The 19,866-nt window shown below is 39.5% G+C and overlaps 11 protein-coding genes across 11 annotated transcripts; 6 read left to right on the plus strand and 5 right to left on the minus strand.

Moving 5' to 3' along the window:
- Nucleotides 1-352: 352 nt before the first annotated feature.
- On the plus strand, nt 353-1,471 carry ERG6 (sterol 24-C-methyltransferase; the record flags this gene model as incomplete). The annotated part of the gene is made up of 1 exon (XM_446997.1): nt 353-1,471. One exon carries the CDS (start codon nt 353-355, stop codon nt 1,469-1,471), a length of 1,119 nt encoding a protein of 372 aa, XP_446997.1.
- A 608-nt stretch (nt 1,472-2,079) lies between these two features.
- On the minus strand, nt 2,080-2,904 carry TIF35 (translation initiation factor eIF3 core subunit g; the record flags this gene model as incomplete). The annotated part of the gene is made up of 1 exon (XM_446998.1): nt 2,080-2,904. One exon carries the CDS (start codon nt 2,902-2,904, stop codon nt 2,080-2,082), a length of 825 nt encoding a protein of 274 aa, XP_446998.1.
- A 326-nt stretch (nt 2,905-3,230) lies between these two features.
- On the plus strand, nt 3,231-3,443 carry MRPL39 (mitochondrial 54S ribosomal protein bL33m; the record flags this gene model as incomplete). Its single annotated transcript, XM_002999505.1, has 1 exon — nt 3,231-3,443. One exon carries the CDS (start codon nt 3,231-3,233, stop codon nt 3,441-3,443), a length of 213 nt encoding a protein of 70 aa, XP_002999551.1.
- Nucleotides 3,444-4,042: 599 nt separating this feature from the next.
- On the minus strand, nt 4,043-7,075 carry SPT5 (transcription elongation factor SPT5; the record flags this gene model as incomplete). Its single annotated transcript, XM_446999.1, has 1 exon — nt 4,043-7,075. One exon carries the CDS (start codon nt 7,073-7,075, stop codon nt 4,043-4,045), a length of 3,033 nt encoding a protein of 1,010 aa, XP_446999.1.
- Nucleotides 7,076-7,609: 534 nt separating this feature from the next.
- Nucleotides 7,610-8,143, plus strand: RAD33 (Rad33p; the record flags this gene model as incomplete). Its single annotated transcript, XM_447000.1, has 1 exon — nt 7,610-8,143. The coding sequence occupies one exon, from the start codon at nt 7,610-7,612 to the stop codon at nt 8,141-8,143; it is 534 nt and encodes a 177-aa protein (XP_447000.1).
- A 115-nt stretch (nt 8,144-8,258) lies between these two features.
- On the minus strand, nt 8,259-8,972 carry ERV25 (Erv25p; the record flags this gene model as incomplete). Its single annotated transcript, XM_447001.1, has 1 exon — nt 8,259-8,972. The coding sequence occupies one exon, from the start codon at nt 8,970-8,972 to the stop codon at nt 8,259-8,261; it is 714 nt and encodes a 237-aa protein (XP_447001.1).
- A 440-nt stretch (nt 8,973-9,412) lies between these two features.
- Nucleotides 9,413-10,564, plus strand: NPL3 (mRNA-binding protein NPL3; the record flags this gene model as incomplete). The annotated part of the gene is made up of 1 exon (XM_447002.1): nt 9,413-10,564. The coding sequence occupies one exon, from the start codon at nt 9,413-9,415 to the stop codon at nt 10,562-10,564; it is 1,152 nt and encodes a 383-aa protein (XP_447002.1).
- Nucleotides 10,565-11,528: 964 nt separating this feature from the next.
- On the minus strand, nt 11,529-13,547 carry UBX2 (Ubx2p; the record flags this gene model as incomplete). Its single annotated transcript, XM_447003.1, has 1 exon — nt 11,529-13,547. The coding sequence occupies one exon, from the start codon at nt 13,545-13,547 to the stop codon at nt 11,529-11,531; it is 2,019 nt and encodes a 672-aa protein (XP_447003.1).
- Nucleotides 13,548-13,897: 350 nt separating this feature from the next.
- On the minus strand, nt 13,898-14,707 carry TRM9 (tRNA (carboxymethyluridine(34)-5-O)-methyltransferase; the record flags this gene model as incomplete). Its single annotated transcript, XM_447004.1, has 1 exon — nt 13,898-14,707. One exon carries the CDS (start codon nt 14,705-14,707, stop codon nt 13,898-13,900), a length of 810 nt encoding a protein of 269 aa, XP_447004.1.
- Nucleotides 14,708-15,021: 314 nt separating this feature from the next.
- Nucleotides 15,022-16,119, plus strand: TAF11 (TATA-binding protein-associated factor TAF11; the record flags this gene model as incomplete). The annotated part of the gene is made up of 1 exon (XM_447005.2): nt 15,022-16,119. One exon carries the CDS (start codon nt 15,022-15,024, stop codon nt 16,117-16,119), a length of 1,098 nt encoding a protein of 365 aa, XP_447005.2.
- Nucleotides 16,120-17,389: 1,270 nt separating this feature from the next.
- Nucleotides 17,390-19,138, plus strand: PPZ1 (salt homeostasis regulator; the record flags this gene model as incomplete). Its single annotated transcript, XM_447006.1, has 1 exon — nt 17,390-19,138. One exon carries the CDS (start codon nt 17,390-17,392, stop codon nt 19,136-19,138), a length of 1,749 nt encoding a protein of 582 aa, XP_447006.1.
- Between the last annotated feature and the right edge of the window lie 728 nt (nt 19,139-19,866).

Raw genomic sequence — 19,866 nt, forward strand, 5'->3', positions numbered from 1 at the left:
TTGGTCTATTGTTCTTATTGTTCTAATTCTATTGCAATCCTCTGATTCGAACTCGAAGATGTAAATTGTCTCGTTTACTCCCTTGCTCCCCCCGTCAACACCCTGCAGTGGATTGTTACTGCATCTGCAAGCAAGAAAAAAAAATTGCGAAAACTCGTTTAGCCCTTCGTACCCTTTCTGCTCAAATCTCGGAAGTTATCGGGTAAACATCGCAAATTTTTTCTGGACAGCTCTATTATATATATTGGTAAAGACAATATACAGTTTATTGTGCTCTTGACGTCTCTAAAGCGTATAACAGAAAATATATCAAGGAATTGAAATTCTCCCGATACTAATACAGAAGGAAAAGATGTCTGAGTCGGAATTGAGACAGAGACAAGCTGAGTTCACCAAGGAATTGCACGGTGAAGGTGCCGAGAGCAGGACCGGTTTGACCGCGTTGCTGTCCAAGAACCGTAACGCCCAACGTGAAGCTGTTTCCAAGTACTTGAGACACTGGGACGGTAAGACCGACAAAGAGGCCGAGGACCGTCGTTTGGAGGACTACAACGAGGCCACTCACTCCTACTACAACGTTGTCACGGACTTCTACGAGTACGGCTGGGGTTCCTCTTTCCACTTCTCCCGTTTCTACAAAGGTGAGAACTTCCAAGCCGCCATGGCTCGTCACGAACAGTACTTGGCATACATGGCCGGTATCAAGAAGGGTGACCTAGTGCTGGACGTCGGTTGCGGTGTCGGTGGCCCTGCCCGTACCATCGCCAGATTCACCGGCTGTAACATCATCGGTCTAAACAACAACGACTACCAGATCCAAAAGGCTAAGTACTACGCCAAGAAGTATAACTTGCAAGACCACATGGATTTCGTTAAAGGTGACTTTATGAACATGGAGTTTGAGCCAAATTCCTTCGACAAAGTGTACGCGATCGAGGCCACTTGCCACGCTCCAAAGCTGGAAGGTGTATACGGTGAGATCTACAAGGTGCTGAAGCCAGGTGGTACTTTCGCCGTTTACGAATGGGTCATGACCGAAAACTACGACGAAAACAATGAAGAGCACCGTAAGATCGCTTACGAGATCGAGCTAGGTGATGGTATTCCAAAGATGTTCACCGTCGACGTTGCCAAGCAAGCTTTGAAGAACGTCGGTTTCGAAGTCGAAGTTTCTAAGGATCTTGCTGACGAGGATGACGAAATCCCATGGTACTACCCATTGACCGGTGAATGGAAGTACGTTCAATCTCTATCCGATATCGCTACTTTCTTCAGAACCTCTTACTTCGGTAGAAAATTCACTAACTGTATGGTCTCCATAATGGAAAAGGTTGGTGTCGCCCCACAAGGTTCCGTTGAAGTTACCGCTGCCCTAGAAAATGCCGCTGTTGGTTTGGTCGAAGGTGGTAGAAAGAAGCTTTTCACCCCAATGTTCCTATTCGTCGCTAAGAAGCCAGAAGATGCTAAATAAACAACTGCAGCATAACTATATTCACACTTTATGATGTTACTTTATTTCCAAACGATTGTCTTTAATTAATTTTATTCCTGGCCTTATGAGTGTTACCTGTCGTAATGCTAATGAAATTAACGCTAATTATGATTTTTGCAAAATTAAATTATAGAAGAGATCTTTAGAATGTTCACTTGAATTCATTCCACATGTTTTATTTTATTCCTGTTTAAATTTGAAGAATATCAAAGGATCATTGGCATCCGCAATATATATATTATTTGTATATTTCCTTTTATGTAAGTATCTTCAATTAACTGCCCCGCGCTCATATATACGCTACGCATAGCCTTAACGAAATCAAACAACATTATTTAAAATTAAATTTGGAACTCCAGAAAGCACACTGGTCAAAACAAATGATAGCTAGTTAGTCCGGACTTTTCTGACCTATGCTTGCCATTATAGTTAATTCAGTTAGATAAAAAATGAACTTTGTTATCAAAATGATACGATGTGATGATGTTAGAATCTATATATACATTCATACATTACTTAAGGGCATGCTATTAATGGCAAGAGAAATAAATTACTACTTATTCAATTGTTTAATCAGTAATGTACGCTTATTGTGGTGCTGGGACCTTTGGCTTGGACCAGTCGACACGTAGAATCAAGTTCATGAAACCTCTACCGTCCAAGAAGTGCAAGGCCTTCTCAGCCATGTCTTCATTAATGAATGTAACGAATGCCAAACCTCTGGATCTGCCGGTTTCCTTGTTTCTGACAACGACAACCTTTTGGATTGGTTCGAATGGGAATAATAGTTCGTTTCTTAGGGTGTTTTCATCTGCGTTCTCGTTCAATTGTAGAATCTTCAATGTACAGCTGTCATCACGTTCTCTAGCGTCTCTGTAAGCGTCTGAAGAAGGATCTCTTGCACCAGCACGACGAGATGGTGGCACATAAGCACCTGTTGCGGTGATACCAGAGTCAGCCTTGCCAGCTGGCACTTCTTCAGGTAGACCTGGACCAGCAGCGGCAGCAGCTGGGTCTTCCAATGCCGATATTTCACTCAAAATGGTCTTGAATGGACAGTTCATAGTGTAATGCGCGTTACCACACAGTCTACATGTAATAGTCTTAGAAGCAGATGCCTTAAGCTTTTGAGTTCTGGCTTCAATGATCTTTCTCCAGTTTCTGTCAAGCAATAACTCAACGGTTTCACCGAATTGTGTAGTAGAGTTGTTTGGTCCAGGTGGCGAGTTCTTCTCAGCACCAAACTTGGCCCAGCTTCTTCTCTCAGCAACAGATCTATGCACACGCTCAGTTATCTTAACATCTCTCACCTTCTGAATAATCTTATACTTCTCACCATTTTCAGTCTTGTAAGTGATAATACTCTTCGTCCCGTCAGGGTTCTCTATGATCTCTGGTGCTGCTTGCGACATTGGCTCTTATACGTATTCCTCAGCGTTTAACTCCCTCTACAATTGACGGTGCAACTGATCCACATATACACACACTTCACCCATCACTTATACACTATGAGCGTCTCTTCCACCAAAATTTTTCAGAATTTTTCTTTCTGAAAAATTTGCATATACTTCAAGACGTAAGAAATCACGGGGACTACTCCCCTTCCAGTCTTCCCGGTTTTGGATTTTATAGATGTTGTAACGTTATAACAATAGTAGTTGTAGTTATGGCCTCTTAGCTGAGCGTTAAACAGTGAGTGTTTTGAACGCTGGATCGCAAGGGATTATAATTATTGATAATGGCCAAGGTCAAGGCTAAGAACACGGTGGTGAAGCTCGTTTCTACTGCGCTGACGGGCTACTCTAGGTTTATATCAGTGAAGAAAGGTGCTCCTCTAGTAACACAGGTGCGGTATGATCCTATTGCCAAGAAGCATGTTCTATTTAAGGAGTCAAAGAAGAGGAAAGTACCAGAGAGGAAACCGTTGGATTTCCTAAGGACTTCGAAATGATCTCCAAGGTCTGTTGCACAAGAACTATACCAATTCCTCGCTCAAATTGGTTTATCCATGTATATACAACAAAATGGGTGTTTGTGAGTACCCAACCCATAACATATAAATATGTTCATATATTCATTAGCAAATACTATAATTTTGAAGTTTACATATCAATTATACACCTGAACACCTGAACATAGCATTTCAAAATGGAAAAGGATTCACATCATGACCTGCAAATTTCATGTCCTTTGTATTTTGTTATTAGAAACTTTATGTACATATATGCTAATAGTTAAAGAATCTATTGGTGTATGCGTGATCGTCCCTTTAAAATAACATATAAGGGATAAATGATGGTGGAAAATGGCATTCCTAGATGGAAGGAAGACTAATCTAGTGAGTGAGTATAATAAATGATTAATAAAACTAATGAGAAAAAAAAATAATGGGACGAAGGAAAAAACTAATAGCACAATTATAACTAGAAATAAAATATTATAAGTTTTAAGTCATTAGAACTGGTTGAAGATGACTATATTGAATCGCGTTGGGGAAGGCTCATTAGAAATGTAATAAAGTAAGAAAGAACATAGATTTAGTATTTACATTCATTGGTTACCCCATGAACTCCCACCTCCATAGTTGGATTTATTGCCTTGGTCTTTCCATGCAGATCTATTACCACCATTGTTTTGTTCTTGGTTGTTACCACCCCAAGTAGATGTCCCACCTGTTGCATTATTACCCCAAGTAGAGGCACCACCGTATGTAGAACGGTCACCACCTCCCCAGGTAGAGACACCACCATTGGCTTCACCACTGGCAGCCCATGTGGAGGCACCACCCCAGCTGGATTTGTTACCCCAAGCGGAAGCACCACCCCATGTTGATGTAGCACCTTGACCACCCCATGTAGAAGTAGCACCACCTTGACCTCCCCAGGTGGAAGAGCCACCAGCACCTTGGCCACCCCATGTGGATGCACCGCCCCATGCTGAGGTAGCTCCGCTGGTTCCTGCTCCGTGAGAGTTAACTGCTGGTGTCTTACCACCATCGAAAGCACCCCAACCAGGAGTCATACCACCGGCCAAAGCACCGTTATTATCAGCTACGACACCGGAAGCGCCGCTAGCCATATGTCTAGGAGCGCTGACATAACTTGGACCCATTCTTGCTTGTGGTAGTCTACCACGTCTATTCACTAGCTCATCATACGTTATACCTTCACCACCTTCACGATTATAGTATGTTAATTTTCTCTTGTCTATAGTGATATGCTTGTTCTTGGAATGAAGTTCGACGGTGGCTTTATCACCATTGACATCCTTCACTATACCTAGTTGACCTTTGTATCCAGCTGATCTAACTCTAACAGTTTTACCAAGAGCGACTTCACGACCAGTACGTACTGGAGCTGCGGAAGGCATTGAGCTCTTAGGTGGTCCCATCTTGGAAATGATATCTGGGTTCATCTTCGATAAATCTAGTTTATTGTTTAACATATTATCCTTAGAAGCAATGGCCTCAACATTGACAGGATTGACAACAAAAACACCAGCATTTTCTACTATCTTTTTAGAGACCACAAATATTTGCTGTGATTGAATATAAAGAACTTGACCTTCTCTACGAGCACCGATCTTTTCTACAATAGAGTCACCAATCTTAATCTCATTACCACTGCTGTCAACTGTAGTTAACCTCGACCTTGATGTGTTTATTTTGCTTAAGATCGAACCCTTTGTAATTGTAGAGACCTTACCAGTTTCATCTATAACTTTGAAAATGTCGTGACCAGCTTGAATAATACAAGCCACATTCTTGGCACTGAGCTCAACAATATCATGCAAAGAATATTCACTAGAGGTTGGGGTTGAGTCAATGGATTTTGATAAGTTATTAGCTGTAATAGTTACTTCTTCTCTGGTTTGATTCGACATGAAAGTGACCTGACCTTGTTTGATTGTCAAAACTAAACCAGCATCGCCTTGATGTTCACCGTTAATGACCATAACATGGTCACCAGGTTCGAAGATCTTTCTTAATGCAGATACTGGAAATTCCAAAGGTTTTAAGGGAAATTCAGGAAGATTGACAGTCGCAATAGTAGTGGTACTTTTAGCAACAATACCTCTAGAGCCCCTTTGTTCACCATTTAGAATCTCAACTCTATCACCTGGTTGGAAGGAAACCTTAGCAGCTTGAGCCTTCTTTATACTTTGAGAAATTGCTGTTAGGTCAACAGCACCTTCTTTTGAGCCAAAACGAGCTAATTCTTCCACAGTAGGTTGTATATTCTTAGTTTCAACATGTTGGATTCTGAATGATTTGTATAAGTAACCATCTATGTAATCTTCATTTTTGTAAGTGAAATGGCGATCATCTCTTTTGTACAAGTTTGCTTGATCAAGTCTCAAAGCCATAGTTGGATTGAAAAGCTGAGGTGCCGGTCTATGTGCAAATGTTGGTCTTCTAGATTTACGTTGCTGAGTAACAGGGTCAATTTCATCGAATTTTCCGTAATCTAAACGAGGAACAATCTTTAACATAACTTCCAGATTGTTTTCACTAATTTGATCCACCATTGCAAGGTCACCCTTATATATACCTCTCTTAACTCTAACGTAGCTACCTTCTTCAAGAGCAACATCGTCAGATTTACTTGGTTTTAACAACAATGGTAATTCTTGAACTGGAATTAATAATTTTTGAGAAATGTAGATATCAGGAACACCGTTACAAAACTTTTCAATAACGGACTGCTTTGGTGCTTCGATATAGATTCTTCCTGTATAGTTATCTCTTTGGAAAATAGATAGAATCTTTAGCTTTCTCTTACCCATAGCTCTATCCAGGTTAAACTTCTTTTTCAAAAGTTTCCTTACTAATTCCTTTTCTTTACCAGGTCTACATCTAACACCCCAAATCGTGGCTGTATCAACACTAGGCAACAGGAATCTTTGAGGAACATAGCCATCTTGAGCAGCAGCACGGTATTGTTTAGAGCTACTTCTACCATAACGTTCTCTCAGTTCCTTGGCCAATCTTTGGGCATCTTCTTCGGAAGATTTGTTCAAATCCTGGTCTAGTTGTCTATGCAGCCTGTCACCACGACGGTTACCTGCCACGCCTTCCTCGTCATCCTCATCCTCACCGTGGGTAATGAAACCTTCACGAACCAACTCACTATCCTCTTCATCTTCTTCATCCTCTTCATCTTCACTGACTTCGGCTTCAATATCCAAAAACCTGTTTCTCTCTTGTTGTCTTCTCTTAGCGGCTGGTTCTTCATCCTCATCATCCTCATCCTCATCAAAATCCTCCTCATCATAATCTTCGGCTAGACCTTCAGCGTCTTGGTTCTCTTCACCATTGCCATCGGTCTTTGATGAATCGTCGTCTGCTGCAGTTTCAGTGACTGAAGGCGAGCCCTTTTCTGATTCAGCGTTATCCTTCTCAGCGTTGTCCTTCTCAAGTGAGTTCTCAAGTGAGTTCTCGCCGTCACCGTTCTCAGAACCTGTGCCATGTGCCTGCTCAGAGACAGGTTCAGTATTTTCAGCACTCATCTCTTCATGCGTCCGCTTACTACTATCCACCACGGCATCATCAGCCTTCACTGGCTCCACAGAACCATCACTCATTGCTCAACACTCTATCTAGAAATGGAAGATATGCTAAAGAAATCCAGTAAATTTGCAGAACAAAGCTTATATCAAGCCCAAAAAACCCCCTTCGCCCTGTTTCGTTTGCTGGGAACCTGAAATCGCAGTTAACTTATTTACCAATAGGCGTCTGAGTGTCCTCTGAATCCCAAGATAAGCTCTTTTGCTGCGTCTGGCAACAGCTAATAGTCCTTGCAATTATACAAATACTTGATTGCTTTCCTGGTCTCCAAAGAAGGTTTTCAGCTTGATGTTGGGAATTTTGACTTTTTTTTTTTCTGGCAGTCACTGATATCGTCAGGCATGCGAAACACGTGTATTAATTTACGTAGCAGGGTATGATAATACCAGTTTCAATGGCTGAACTGCACGTCTTTCGAAAGTATTGGAGAGGGATAAGATACAGAGCATATTCAAGATGGTACATGGGATTTTTTTTGGTAGTGTGTATGGATTAGCTAGGCTTGCTGAGGAGGCTATCACACGGCGTTCGTATATACCTTAGGCTAAGTGATGAGTAGTAAAGTTAAGCTTACGTATGAGCAAGTGAAGAAGTTTACGGAGGCCAAGATTCCCAATGAAGTGGAGGATGAGATATTGACGCGGTATGCTGAGTTCAGTCTGGAAGGAGATATGGTTGTCAAGGACATGGTGCCGTACTTTGAGTCGCTGGAGCTGCCGAGGAGATTCTACAAGCATGTGCGAAAGGATCAAGTGGTGATAGAAGGCACCGATATAGTTGATTTTGACAAACTGTTGAAGCTGACTTACCATATACTGGTATTCATGGACAACGAGACATTGATAGACAGCTTGTGGGAGCTGTTAATCCGGAGCTCTGGTAAGGACAGAAATGGTTCGGTGCGGGACATCAAGGACCATGTACTGAGCATCAAAGATTTCCAAAAGATTGAGAACTACCTCGGCGACGCACAGAACATCTCTTTGATAGACATGGTAAGTGTGGCCACTGGTGGGAAACGTGTGTATATTACATACTTGGACTTCGCCTACGTTCTGGGCAAGTTAGGGTATCTTAGGTTTTAAGAATGTATGGTAGTTTAAATTTTTAAGCATCATGAAAACCAGATTTTAATATGTCTGTGGAGAGGGGTTAATTATATAGGGTATATGTATTCTTAAATACAGAGAGAACGTTTTCCTAAATAATATGCTTGGACTTGAAGTAGTTCTTCAAGTAGTTTACCTGCCATGCACCTAGAGAGGTCAAGACGATGATGACCAATACGGAGAAGTTTCTGACACGCTCGTTAGTGGATTCGTTAGTGTTTCTCAATCTCTCTTCTCTGTTCTTCAAGTAGTTCAATTCGTCGACGATCTCATCGGTCAATTCCTCGATCTTTCTCAGCTCCAGCTCAATTGGTCTCAGCTTCTCGGTGGCACTGATCTTGTTCCAGTCACGGGCCTGAGAACCAGACTCGATGTCCAATTCAATGGCACGCTTGGCGTTTCTGTTACCACGGTTGGAGTCCAAAGTGTTCTCGAAACACACGTCGAAGGAAGTAGTAGCTGGCGCAGTGAACGCAATACGTTGCTCGCCGACGAAGTTCTTCAATCTTCTGTACTCGTTACCATTAGAGTCGTGCACGTACAAGTTTAGCACGTTACCGTCATTGAGACTACCGTCTGTGTCAATGTTAATAACCACCAACTCACCTTCAGAGACGAAGTCTCTGATACACATCTGTTCCGGCTTGGACTCAGCCTTCAGATCGAACCTCAGAGCACTGATGAAAGGCGCCAACAGCAACAACAAGAGAAACTTCATCACGTATTTCACAATTTCGTTATTATCTCCAAAAAAAGAAGCAGCTCCTTGTTGATCTCGAGTCCCTCCAAATAGTAACTTGAACATTAGCAAACACGTATCTATATATATGGCCCAACACAATGAAATTTCTTAAAGACCCAAAGCACAGAAACAGGGAGAGTGGTACCCAAAGGCGTACAGAAGCCCCAGAAGCCCAAAACCAAGATGGACCATCAACGTGATCAAATGAAAAATTGCTTTTGGCGACGCGTTGTGGCTTTAGACGGTCCGGTCAGATGATATATTCGTTATACAATATATAACCATAAACGTACAATCAGATGACATACGTAGAACACTACACACAATCATGGTGAACGAACGAAAATTTCTTTTCAAGAAAAATTTCCTTTGGCCATCTTATATATATAGAGTGGGATTAGGTTCATTCCTGTATTATTTCTTTACGTACTTCTCTTGCAGTACTAATACTCCCCCAAAGCTTACACACATCCACTACTCCAAAAGAAAAAAAAATTTGCATAATGGATAAGCCAGTTGAAGATCAAGAAGTTCCACAACAAGAACAAGAGGACGTGCCTCCTCCTCCACCTGCTGAAGCCCCACAGGAGCAAGAGCAGCAACAAGAACAGGAACAACCACAAGAGCAAGAGCAAGAACAACAGCAAGAACAAGAACAACCTGCCGAGGAGATGAACGTTGAGCACCAGGATGCTCCTGTCCACCACGAACCAATGCCTTACGAGTCTCAGTTCCCAGAACCACCACAACCATACTACAACCAACCTCCACAAGGTGTGCCCACTTTCCACCAACAAGAAGGCGAATTGTCTAACACCAGACTGTTTGTTAGACCATTCCCTCTAGACGTGCAGGAATCTGAGCTAAACGAGATTTTCGGTCCCTTCGGTGCCATGAAGGAGGTCAAGATCCTTAACGGTTTTGCCTTCGTCGAATTCGAAGAAGCTGAATCTGCTTCCAAGGCTATCGAGGAAGTTAACGGTAAGACTTTCGCCAACCAGCCTTTGGAAGTCATGTTCTCTAAGATGCCTGTCAAGAGATTCAGAATCACTCTAAAGAACTTGCCTGAAGGTTGCTCCTGGCAAGAACTTAAGGACCTGGCCCGTGAAAACAACCTGGAAACCACTTTCTCAAGTGTTAACAGCAGAGATTTCGACGGTACTGGTGCCTTAGAGTTCCCAACTGAAGAGATCATGAACGACGCGTTGGAGAAGTTGAACAACATCGAATTCAGAGGCTCCGTTATCTCTGTTGAGATCGATGACAACCCACCACCAATTAGAAGATCTAACAGAGGTGGCTTCAGAGGTCGCGGTGGTTTCAGAGGCGGCTTCAGAGGCGGCTTCAACGGTCCTAGAGGCGGTTTCAGAGGTGGCTATGGTGGCCCAAGAGGCGGTTACGGTGGAAGAGGTGGCTTCAACGGTCCAAGAGGTGGATTCAGAGGCGGTTACAACAGTGGTGGCTTCAGAGGTGGTTACGGTGCTCCAAGAGGTGGCTTTGGCCAAGGTCCTCGTGGTGGCTACGGTGCTCCTCGTGGCGGTTACGGTGGCTCTAGAGGTGGTTACGGTGCACCAAGAGGTGACTACGGCGCTCCAAGAGACTCATACAGAACCAGAGATGCTCCTCCACGTGAAAGATCCCCAACTAGACAATAATTAGTTTAACCAAAATGGTATAATCTAATTACCGGTAACTCTCCGTGTCTCCCATTTTTAATTGTATTTTATGTGAATTATCAACCAGAGTCAAATGAGACACTTATATTACATTGGCACCAATTATCCCATCATTTGGATGAAATGCAGACATGTAATGGAAAAGAAAAAAAATGAATTTAAATTAGTGACAAATATCTACGACTGACCCATATAGGAAATTATTACTGAATGTTTATTATATTAGTGTATGAAAAATCGGCGAATAGCAATTTAAGTATCCCAAACCTAGTTGTAAAATTATTCTTTAGATTGAGATAACTTTCAATTACATGACCTTTGCAATGAAATCTAAAGAGCACATAGTTGAAAATCAGTGCTTGTTGAAACTTAATATGTTGACAATCCAAAGACTTGTTTAAACTGATCCAAATGTAAGACATAGCACTGTAACAATAATGGAATCACTCTTAAAGACTACTGTTTCAAATCCACAAATTAAAAACTATTAGATTTTCCAATATATCCAAATTAATTACCATTGTACTATAACTGAAATTAGGATCTCTTGTAAAGAATAAAAATCTACCACTTATTAATATTCTACAAAAATTTCTGATCTTACCCAATTAATTATTTGACACTATACTTATTCTGATACATATAACGGCCATCTCAGATATCTGATTTTTCTTTTTAGTTACCAATTATGCTACTCCGCATCTACAATCAATTGGCCTCAACTATGAACTCTAATTATGTGATTGAAGATTTACTAACCGATAGACTATTCAACTGTCAACGTACACCACCAGTTTTATATTATCGTGCGCATACGTTGTTATCTGAAATTAAAAAGAAATTAAAAATATGCATATTGAAATGAAAATGATTGATGAAATTTCTATAAAGTCAATGAATAATGATATATCTGTTGGCATACATTCTATTTACCATTTTTACATCAATTAGTTTCATCATCAGATTCACTTGTTGATAAATCCTCATCTATATGTTCTACCAGCAAATTCCCTTTGGGCCATATGTCTTTAATGTCACTAATTACTTTATTTTCATCCATTGGAATATTCGTCCTTGGGAAAGGTGAAATCAATTCAAATTTGATTTCTAGATCCTCAACTCCTCTCAAATTTGGTGGTAATTCATCAAATATTGAATGCATCTCATTATGCACTATATCCATTAGTTTTTCTATTGAGTTTTCATCTGTTTCAGTCAGACTAATTAAGATAGATGAACTGTCCGAGTTGTCACGTATATCACAGAGTTTAGATTGGATTTGTTGCAACCATTTTCTTTGATCTTCATCCTGTAACTCAAGATATAAATGGCACCCAATCTCCTCATAAAGTGACCTTAGCGTCATATCTCCTGCAATCTTCTTTATAATTCTTTTCCCATCAGCAGTCCTGATTTGGAGCGTAGCAATATTTTTATTCCCTCCATTTGATATGCTATTCTGCTGCTGTAAATGAGTTGTCTTCTCAATACATTTGCTCAACCAACGCAGCTCATGCAGAGCTGTCAACAAAGCTTGCTCTCTTTGTTTCTTTGCAAGCATTGTTTCCAATTCCTTACGTTCTTTTTCTTCTTGTAATCTTTTCTCTTCCTTGTTTCTGTCTTGCATCAAAGAATTTTGATACGCTTCCTCTTGCTTTTGCTTAATTTCACGGGCTAGTCTCAATTCCTGGACATCAGTTCTACTTACAAGTAATTCTGGCCTGTATCTTTCGATTGTGTTCTTTAGACTGGAGCTAAACCTCTTTGCGGATGTCATTCGAATCTTGCTTAGTATCGATAATCTAGTTGATCCGTTAACTGAACCATTGGAGTTTAGTACGTTAGCCACTAGAAAGCTGTCAGGCGTGTATTTCAATTTCAATTCTTGAGAAATAAACCAAGGCTCTACATCAGATACTGAGCCAACATACACCAATAGCTCATCTTTGTAGTCAGCCAACGTCTTCAAAACAGCGTCATCAATAAGAACTCTATTTAAAAATCTGTGTGAGTTAATATCAATGTCTGTGACATCTTTTGATAATTTCTTTCCTTCTAGTTGCGAGGGGCTGTAACTATCCAAGTTTCCTAAAAGCAATACCAGCAAATATTTAAATTCAGACTGAGCCTCTTCTAGAAGGTCGTTAAAATTTTTATTCTCATTGGGCAATAAACTTTCAATCATCGATATTTTGTTATCATCATCAATATGCGTAGCCATATAACCTTTTACAATCTCAGCATATGATTGCTCTGTTTTTTGTTCAGGATTTTCGAAATATTTCTTGAGTGGAGCGTTTGGGATATGGTATACTTTACTTTTACTATCATTATTCAAATTATTTGTAAACCCAAAGGCTATAATACCCCATAGTAATGAAAACAAGCTCAGTCCTGCCCGAAGGACTATTTTGGGAACAAGTAAAAGAATCACTATCAATGGGCCTAATAATTCATTTGTAGTTCCACTTGCAGTTAGGTTATAAATATCCCAAACATTGACGCCTGTAGTGAGACCAACCACTTTCAAGTTATCTCTATAGTTGGTTGGTAACTTTCTTATTAATGGTAAAGATGGAACGTAGTGTGAACCTAAAAACGGTCCTGGGGAAGCCTCATTTCTCATTATTTCATCATGGAAAAATGATGGAGTTTCTACATTAGGGATATCTATAGGTGTGTCGTTTCTCATTGGGATTGCTATATTTTCAGGGACTCGTCCTGTGGCAAATTCTGCAGAGGAGTGAGCTCCGGAGTTGATCAATTTCACCGATTCTTTCCACTCATCATCAAAATACCTACTTAAAGCAGCTTCCAAATTCCAACCATGGTTCTGTAAAAGCTTGATGACTAATGGTAGATCGTCCTCTGGAAAGTTAGTAATACCTTGAAAGTTATTCAGTTTTTCCTCTTCCTCATGAGAAAGATGGAACTCTTCACCAGCATGATTAATAATTGGCATCTTATAGACTTCTTATCATAATAAATACCTAACAAAAAAAGTAGTATTTATTTATATTTTAACACAAAGGAACTTTGGGCTTTTATTAGTTTAATCGTATTTGTACCTTTATTATCGTATCTTTGAATGAAATGACTAGCCTATGCATTCTCGTAGGAAGGTGATATTTTCATAATCCGTCAATCATTAATATAAATGCAATTTACAATTATGATAATATAAGGTACAACTATGCTACATTCCCTAGTGTCCTACTTGGAAAGATCACATTATTTATAGAGTTAAGATCTCAAGTTTGGTTTCAAATAGAACCCTGTCCAAATTTTATAACTGAGGTCTATAAACTTTGATCAAGCCTTCTGAGCGATGACATACCAGTTATCCTTTTCATAGCCTCCTCTTACTACTATAGCACCTGCTGCTTCACAATCTTCTTCCAATTCACCCTTTTTATATAAGTGATAGAACCTATATTTGACATCTTCTTTTTGTTCTTCATTTTTCTGCTTTGCTTCTTCCTCTTTTAATCTCAATTGTTCTTGCTCTTTCTTCCAATTTGCAACAAATGCTGCTCTATCCTGAGGTGCAACGTTCGTTAAATCTGGCTTAGCTCTTTGAGAAGACTGCTTTTTTGTCGGTTCTTTCTTCTTTTTCTCTTGTAAAACCCATGGCACTAGAACATCTTGTTCCATTCCTTCATGATATCCTCTACGTGAATTTCCTTGTTCCAACGCCCAGCAGTATATAAGTGCTTGCCCACCTGATCTTACTTTACTTAGAATATGCTTGATTGCACTAATACGACGCTCCCTCGTAGTCCAATGATGCACCACAGCGATGGAAATTGCAAAATCAAACCTATTGTCTAAATGCGGCAGACGCATACCATCCGCGACAAGAACGTTATAGTTAATCGGATCAATTTCGTGCGCACATTGTATAAGACCAGAAGACCGATCTGAACCAATTATATATATATTTGGATTCACATTCAGGTATTTCCCATTACCACACCCAACATCTATACCAACACTTCCCATAGGTCTAGTCATCAGGAAGTCAGTAACAATCGGCCAAGGTTTGTACCGCGTCTCTGAGAAGTGAGGGGCAATTTCATTGTAGACTTTATGTACATATTCTTCTTCCTTGAGATCAGCCATTGCTTTCTAAGATATAATTATTGTTGTCTATACACCTGGACCAGGCTTAAATTTAGCGATGAGCTCTTTCTAAGTCTCTGTTATTGTTAAGATTTCTATGATGCATGATTTTTTTTTTTTCAAATTATTTTGTCAAAATTTTTATTCCTTGAAAAGTGCGAAGGGACAGACAGATACAGAAAAGTAAAACAAACTTAATAGTTATTGAGATACATTAATAGTTATTTTATGCTCAGTAATTATGATGGTTGCCCAATTTATAGTACGCCTATAAGTCCTTCAAGCAAGTAGAGTTGCGTACAATCAAACCGATAATGATGGCTACTACACAAGGTCCCTTGGATACAATTCCGAAGGCGAACTACCCACCTTTGTTGACAAAAGCCAATTACATGTCAACGAAGCAGTTAATCAATGAAGTTCTAAGTGAGGATCGTGAATATGTGACTTGGAAACTGAATCAACTGAGAACAGGTGGTAATGATGCACCTGGTGCGAAGCTGTTACAAACTGTAGCACACCATAACAATCGGCAGTTTCACAAGAAGAACGCCAAGGTCATGAAGAAGAGATATCCTAATCAAATTAGTGGTGTGCCACCAAATCTCACCTTCGTGCAAGACTTGTATGAGAAGGAGATGAAGAAGGAATCAGAAGACATAGATAAATCCTTACGGGAGATGCATCAACCTTCTATACCTGCTGATGAACAATTCAAGCTTCTAGTAACCAATCTTGATGAAGATCAAACAAATCGTTTTGAAGTATTCCACAGGACCGCGTTGAGTAAGACTCAGGTCAAGAAACTTGCAACAACTGTTGTAAATCAATCGATCAACGAGAATATCCGTGTTTTCTTGCAAGCTATAGGCAAGATATTTGCAGGAGAAATAATTGAAAAGGCTATGGAGATCAAAGAGAAGTGGCTTTTAAGCCTAATGCACAGAGAATTTGATAGGAAAGAGGAGACAGCAATGCGTTTAAAGAAGCTATTGAAGAAATTGACTAAGATGGTAGATAAGAATGGAATTGTTGGCGATGATGAACCTGGTAATGGAATGGAATTAACAGCACATGATTTAAATAATGAGTATCCTAGCAGTGTTGATGAAGAAGAAGAAGACATTTATCTAGACGATGAACCCGATGCAATGAAGAAAATACAGGATGTAAACTCACTACTTCGATCTCAGGAGAACACTGCTGAAATCAGATTGAGACTCATATCACATTATAATGAGCTAGTACGACAGTTCAATGAATTGGATGTAAGTGTGGAAAAGTACAACTCTAGCCCACTCTTACCGGAACATATCCGTGAAGCATGGCGACTGCACCGTCTGCAGAGTGAAACCATCCCACCCGCATCCTGGCGTACCCAGGGTTCAGGGAACGGTCAAATGTTTAGGTAATGATTACACCGATCGCTAGTGTCCATCGAGAAAAAAAAAAAGCATTCAACCTGATACATATGTTTCATAGTACCGACACGCAAGAAAATACCTCATTCAAGAACGCTATTCACAGTTAGCTATACAGAAAGCAGTTTGTCCCACCAGATCAGAAACTGTCTAAAAATACATATTTCTGACTAAACGCAAGAAAAGGGGAGCACATGGATGCTACACTCAAAACTAATATCAGGCGTATATATCTCAATGAGATGCCCTTAATGCTATAATTAGGCAGTCTTTTCCTATCGAGTCATGAGCGGGTCCGCTTAATTGGCCCACACGTACTTATTGCTGGTTGTACGCCAAATCCTTAGAACACACCGATAATCTGCACAGAACAATAAGATTTACCCTTTTCTCATCTCTTTCTATGCATCTTCCTGCCCCTTCTTCTCAGCCATCATCAACGGATAGAGCATAAAAAGACTTCTTTTCTTAGAAGAGATTTTTGTCCTGCACTAATTTCTGTGACTCTTCACTATTCTGGCCTCTTCAGTTTTTTGTTCTTTTTTTTTTTGCTTCCACCCCCTTACACCTAATCGTTTGGTGTGCACGGGTGTTTCTATGAAAAAGTACCTTCTTTTTTTTTTTGCGTTTTTGCTAAAAGAAGAGATCTGTCCTTCCATCATGTATTTCTCGAAGATTTTTTGGGCATCGAACCCATTCCTTCATCATGGAGTGTTTTCTCATTGCACAGAGATCAAGCAGAGAACTTATTTTTTTTTTTTCAATTTTTTTTTTTGCAAAGCTTCTGAAGAAACAACCCTTTTTCCGAATTGTATTCACAAGATATGATCGTACAGTTAAAAACTGAGAAAAGAGAAGAATGTCTGGATGATGTCTTCCTATAATCATCAATGGAATAAGGCTTAGAAGAGAAGGTGACTTAGCTGTACAATACAATGGCATTCCCTGGGGAGGGAAGGGTGAAAAGTTTATGCTGGATCATCGAGAAACCTTCTCATCAGCAAGTTAATCTCCCTTTAATAACTGTTTCACCCCCCTTCAAACAGCTCGTTCCGTTTGTCTCTATTTTTGGGTGACAAATATATTGCATGTATGGAGTCCCATTGACTTACCATCACTCACAAATTATATATATACATATGTATTCCTTCTATCATTAGATAAGTTATGGGCAAAGACACTATAGTTGTTACTTTAGCACTGATTTTCTAAAAAAAAAAAATTACATGCTAATGTTCCTTTAGTGAGAGATTTTTTACCTATGGGGAACACAACTTCAATTGAGAGTAAGATAGATTTCGGACAGAACAGGCATGTGAAGCCGCATTTGAAAAACAATAATCACGTGGATGATATTTACAAAAGGGATACCTTACCGCCGTCTATGGCACAAATGGAACCTAGATCACCAATCCTGGTTGTGAATGGTAAGCACTTAACTGATATCAAGGAAATAGCAAATATCAGCTCACAGATACCGGAAACAATGATGGCTGCCAATGCTGAAGCTGCATCACTTCAGGAATCATTATCCAATGAAGAGAGAGCTGCTTATTTGCCAACTTTTAGCAAAAGTAGTTCGTATGTATCTTCTCTACACAGTAGAAAATCGTCTTTGCTTTCTAATTCTACTACACTAGGGACCCCTGCAACTTCGCCAGGCTTAAACGAGTCGTCTTCCTCATTGGCCAACGACTATTTTGCATCTAAAAGGAGACCCTCGCTACCAGATCAAACCTTGGGCCAACACCTAACTCGACCCTCTTTGCTCGACAGCCACAGATCTTATTCTAGCGACAATTGCTTGTCCACTATTAACTCTAACTCAACAGAGCTCCAGAACACCACTACGCATCACAATGACAGACTAAGAGATATTTTTCCATTTTCCCGACCAAAATCACCAAATGGCTTTGAAATACGGATTCCATTATCTTCTGATGATGTATCATCCAGCTCTGAGAGTAAACTGTCTTTACACAGGCATCACAGCTCAAAAGATATTCCTGGTGATCAAACAGGTTATGTTATGATCAACGGAAAACGGAAGAAACAAGTCAACATCGATGAAGCTATACAAAGATTACTAGATGTTGGCTACTCAGGCAAGAAAAACAAGGCCTTTTGCCTGAAAAACTCCGAGATAATTCAAATTTGCATACAAGCACGCGAAGTATTCTTAAATCAACCGGCGTTGCTGGAATTATCAGCTCCCGTGAAGATAGTGGGGGACATTCATGGCCAATTTCAAGATCTTCTGCGGCTATTCACAAAGTGCGGGTTCCCGCCTTCATCAAATTTCCTGTTTCTAGGAGATTATGTGGACAGAGGAAAACAGTCACTAGAGACCATATTATTATTGCTATGCTATAAGATCAAGTATCCAGAAAACTTTTTCCTGTTGCGCGGAAACCACGAATGTGCAAATGTAACGAGGGTTTATGGTTTCTACGACGAGTGTAAACGTCGTTGCAATATCAAAATATGGAAATATTTTATAGACACATTTAATACATTACCATTGACAGCTATTGTAGCGGGTAAAATATTTTGCGTTCATGGTGGGCTTTCCCCCGTGCTAAATACCATGGATGAAATTAGAAATATGTCAAGACCTACAGATGTTCCAGATTTTGGTTTAATAAACGATTTGTTGTGGTCTGATCCTATTGATTCGCCAAATGAATGGGAGGATAATGACCGAGGTGTGAGTTACTGCTATAACAAAGTGGCAATTAATAAATTCATTAATAAATTTAACTTTGACTTAGTATGCAGAGCTCACATGGTCGTAGAGGATGGCTATGAGTTTTTTAACGACCGAACATTGGTTACTGTATTCTCTGCACCAAACTATTGTGGCGAATTTAATAATTGGGGGGCAGTAATGTCAGTCAGCCAGGAGCTACTTTGTTCTTTTGAGCTACTGGATCCGTTGGATAGTAACTCTCTAAAACAGGTCATGAAGAAGGGGAAACAAGAACGTGATCTTGCAAACTCATTTGATTAACCTATTAGTGCATTTGGTCTAATCTAAGATTCTTGATACTCATTAAGCATTCTCTAAAAATCACTACTAAAAAGATACTTTACCCATACAATATGTTATTAGGCAACGGCAGAAAGTGCTTTTCATTATACCCAAACTATCGAACTTCCTTAAGTTTCAAATTCTTCAAATTAGCTACTATGAGGAAAGTTCTCATATCGGTCAGAATATTATAAAAATATTTTGCTGATAAGTTTCAATCATAAACCTTCCGAGTTTTACATATTCTGAGAAATAAATTAATATAAATAATATTCATTCTATAATAATAGTTTCAAGATACGTACACGTTATCTATATCTTATTGTCAGAGAAAATAAAAATGAAAATTAAACCAACATGTGCTGTCTTTTCGACAAATATTAAAACAAGTAAATTAGGCTTAATTTTTACTTCTATATATCGCAAATCAAACAACTTTATACCGTCTCAAATTTAAAAGTTTATAAAAAAGAAACCATTAGTAGTCATTGCTACTTTAAATATTATAGAATATACAGATAATTAATAAATTTTATTAAGTTTTAAATTTTGGGTCATCTATCATCGTAACTTCATAATTGTATTTAACCATAATTTTGTAAACTAACCAGAAAACATCATTCAATGGGATAAAAAAAAGGATCAATCATATTATACTATGTTTGACAAATTAAAATAAAAGGAGATGAACGTATCAGCCAATTAAT

Source organism: Nakaseomyces glabratus, chromosome H, assembly GCF_010111755.1.
Source record: "Nakaseomyces glabratus chromosome H, complete sequence".
Classification (NCBI taxonomy): Eukaryota; Fungi; Ascomycota; class Saccharomycetes; order Saccharomycetales; family Saccharomycetaceae; genus Nakaseomyces; species Nakaseomyces glabratus.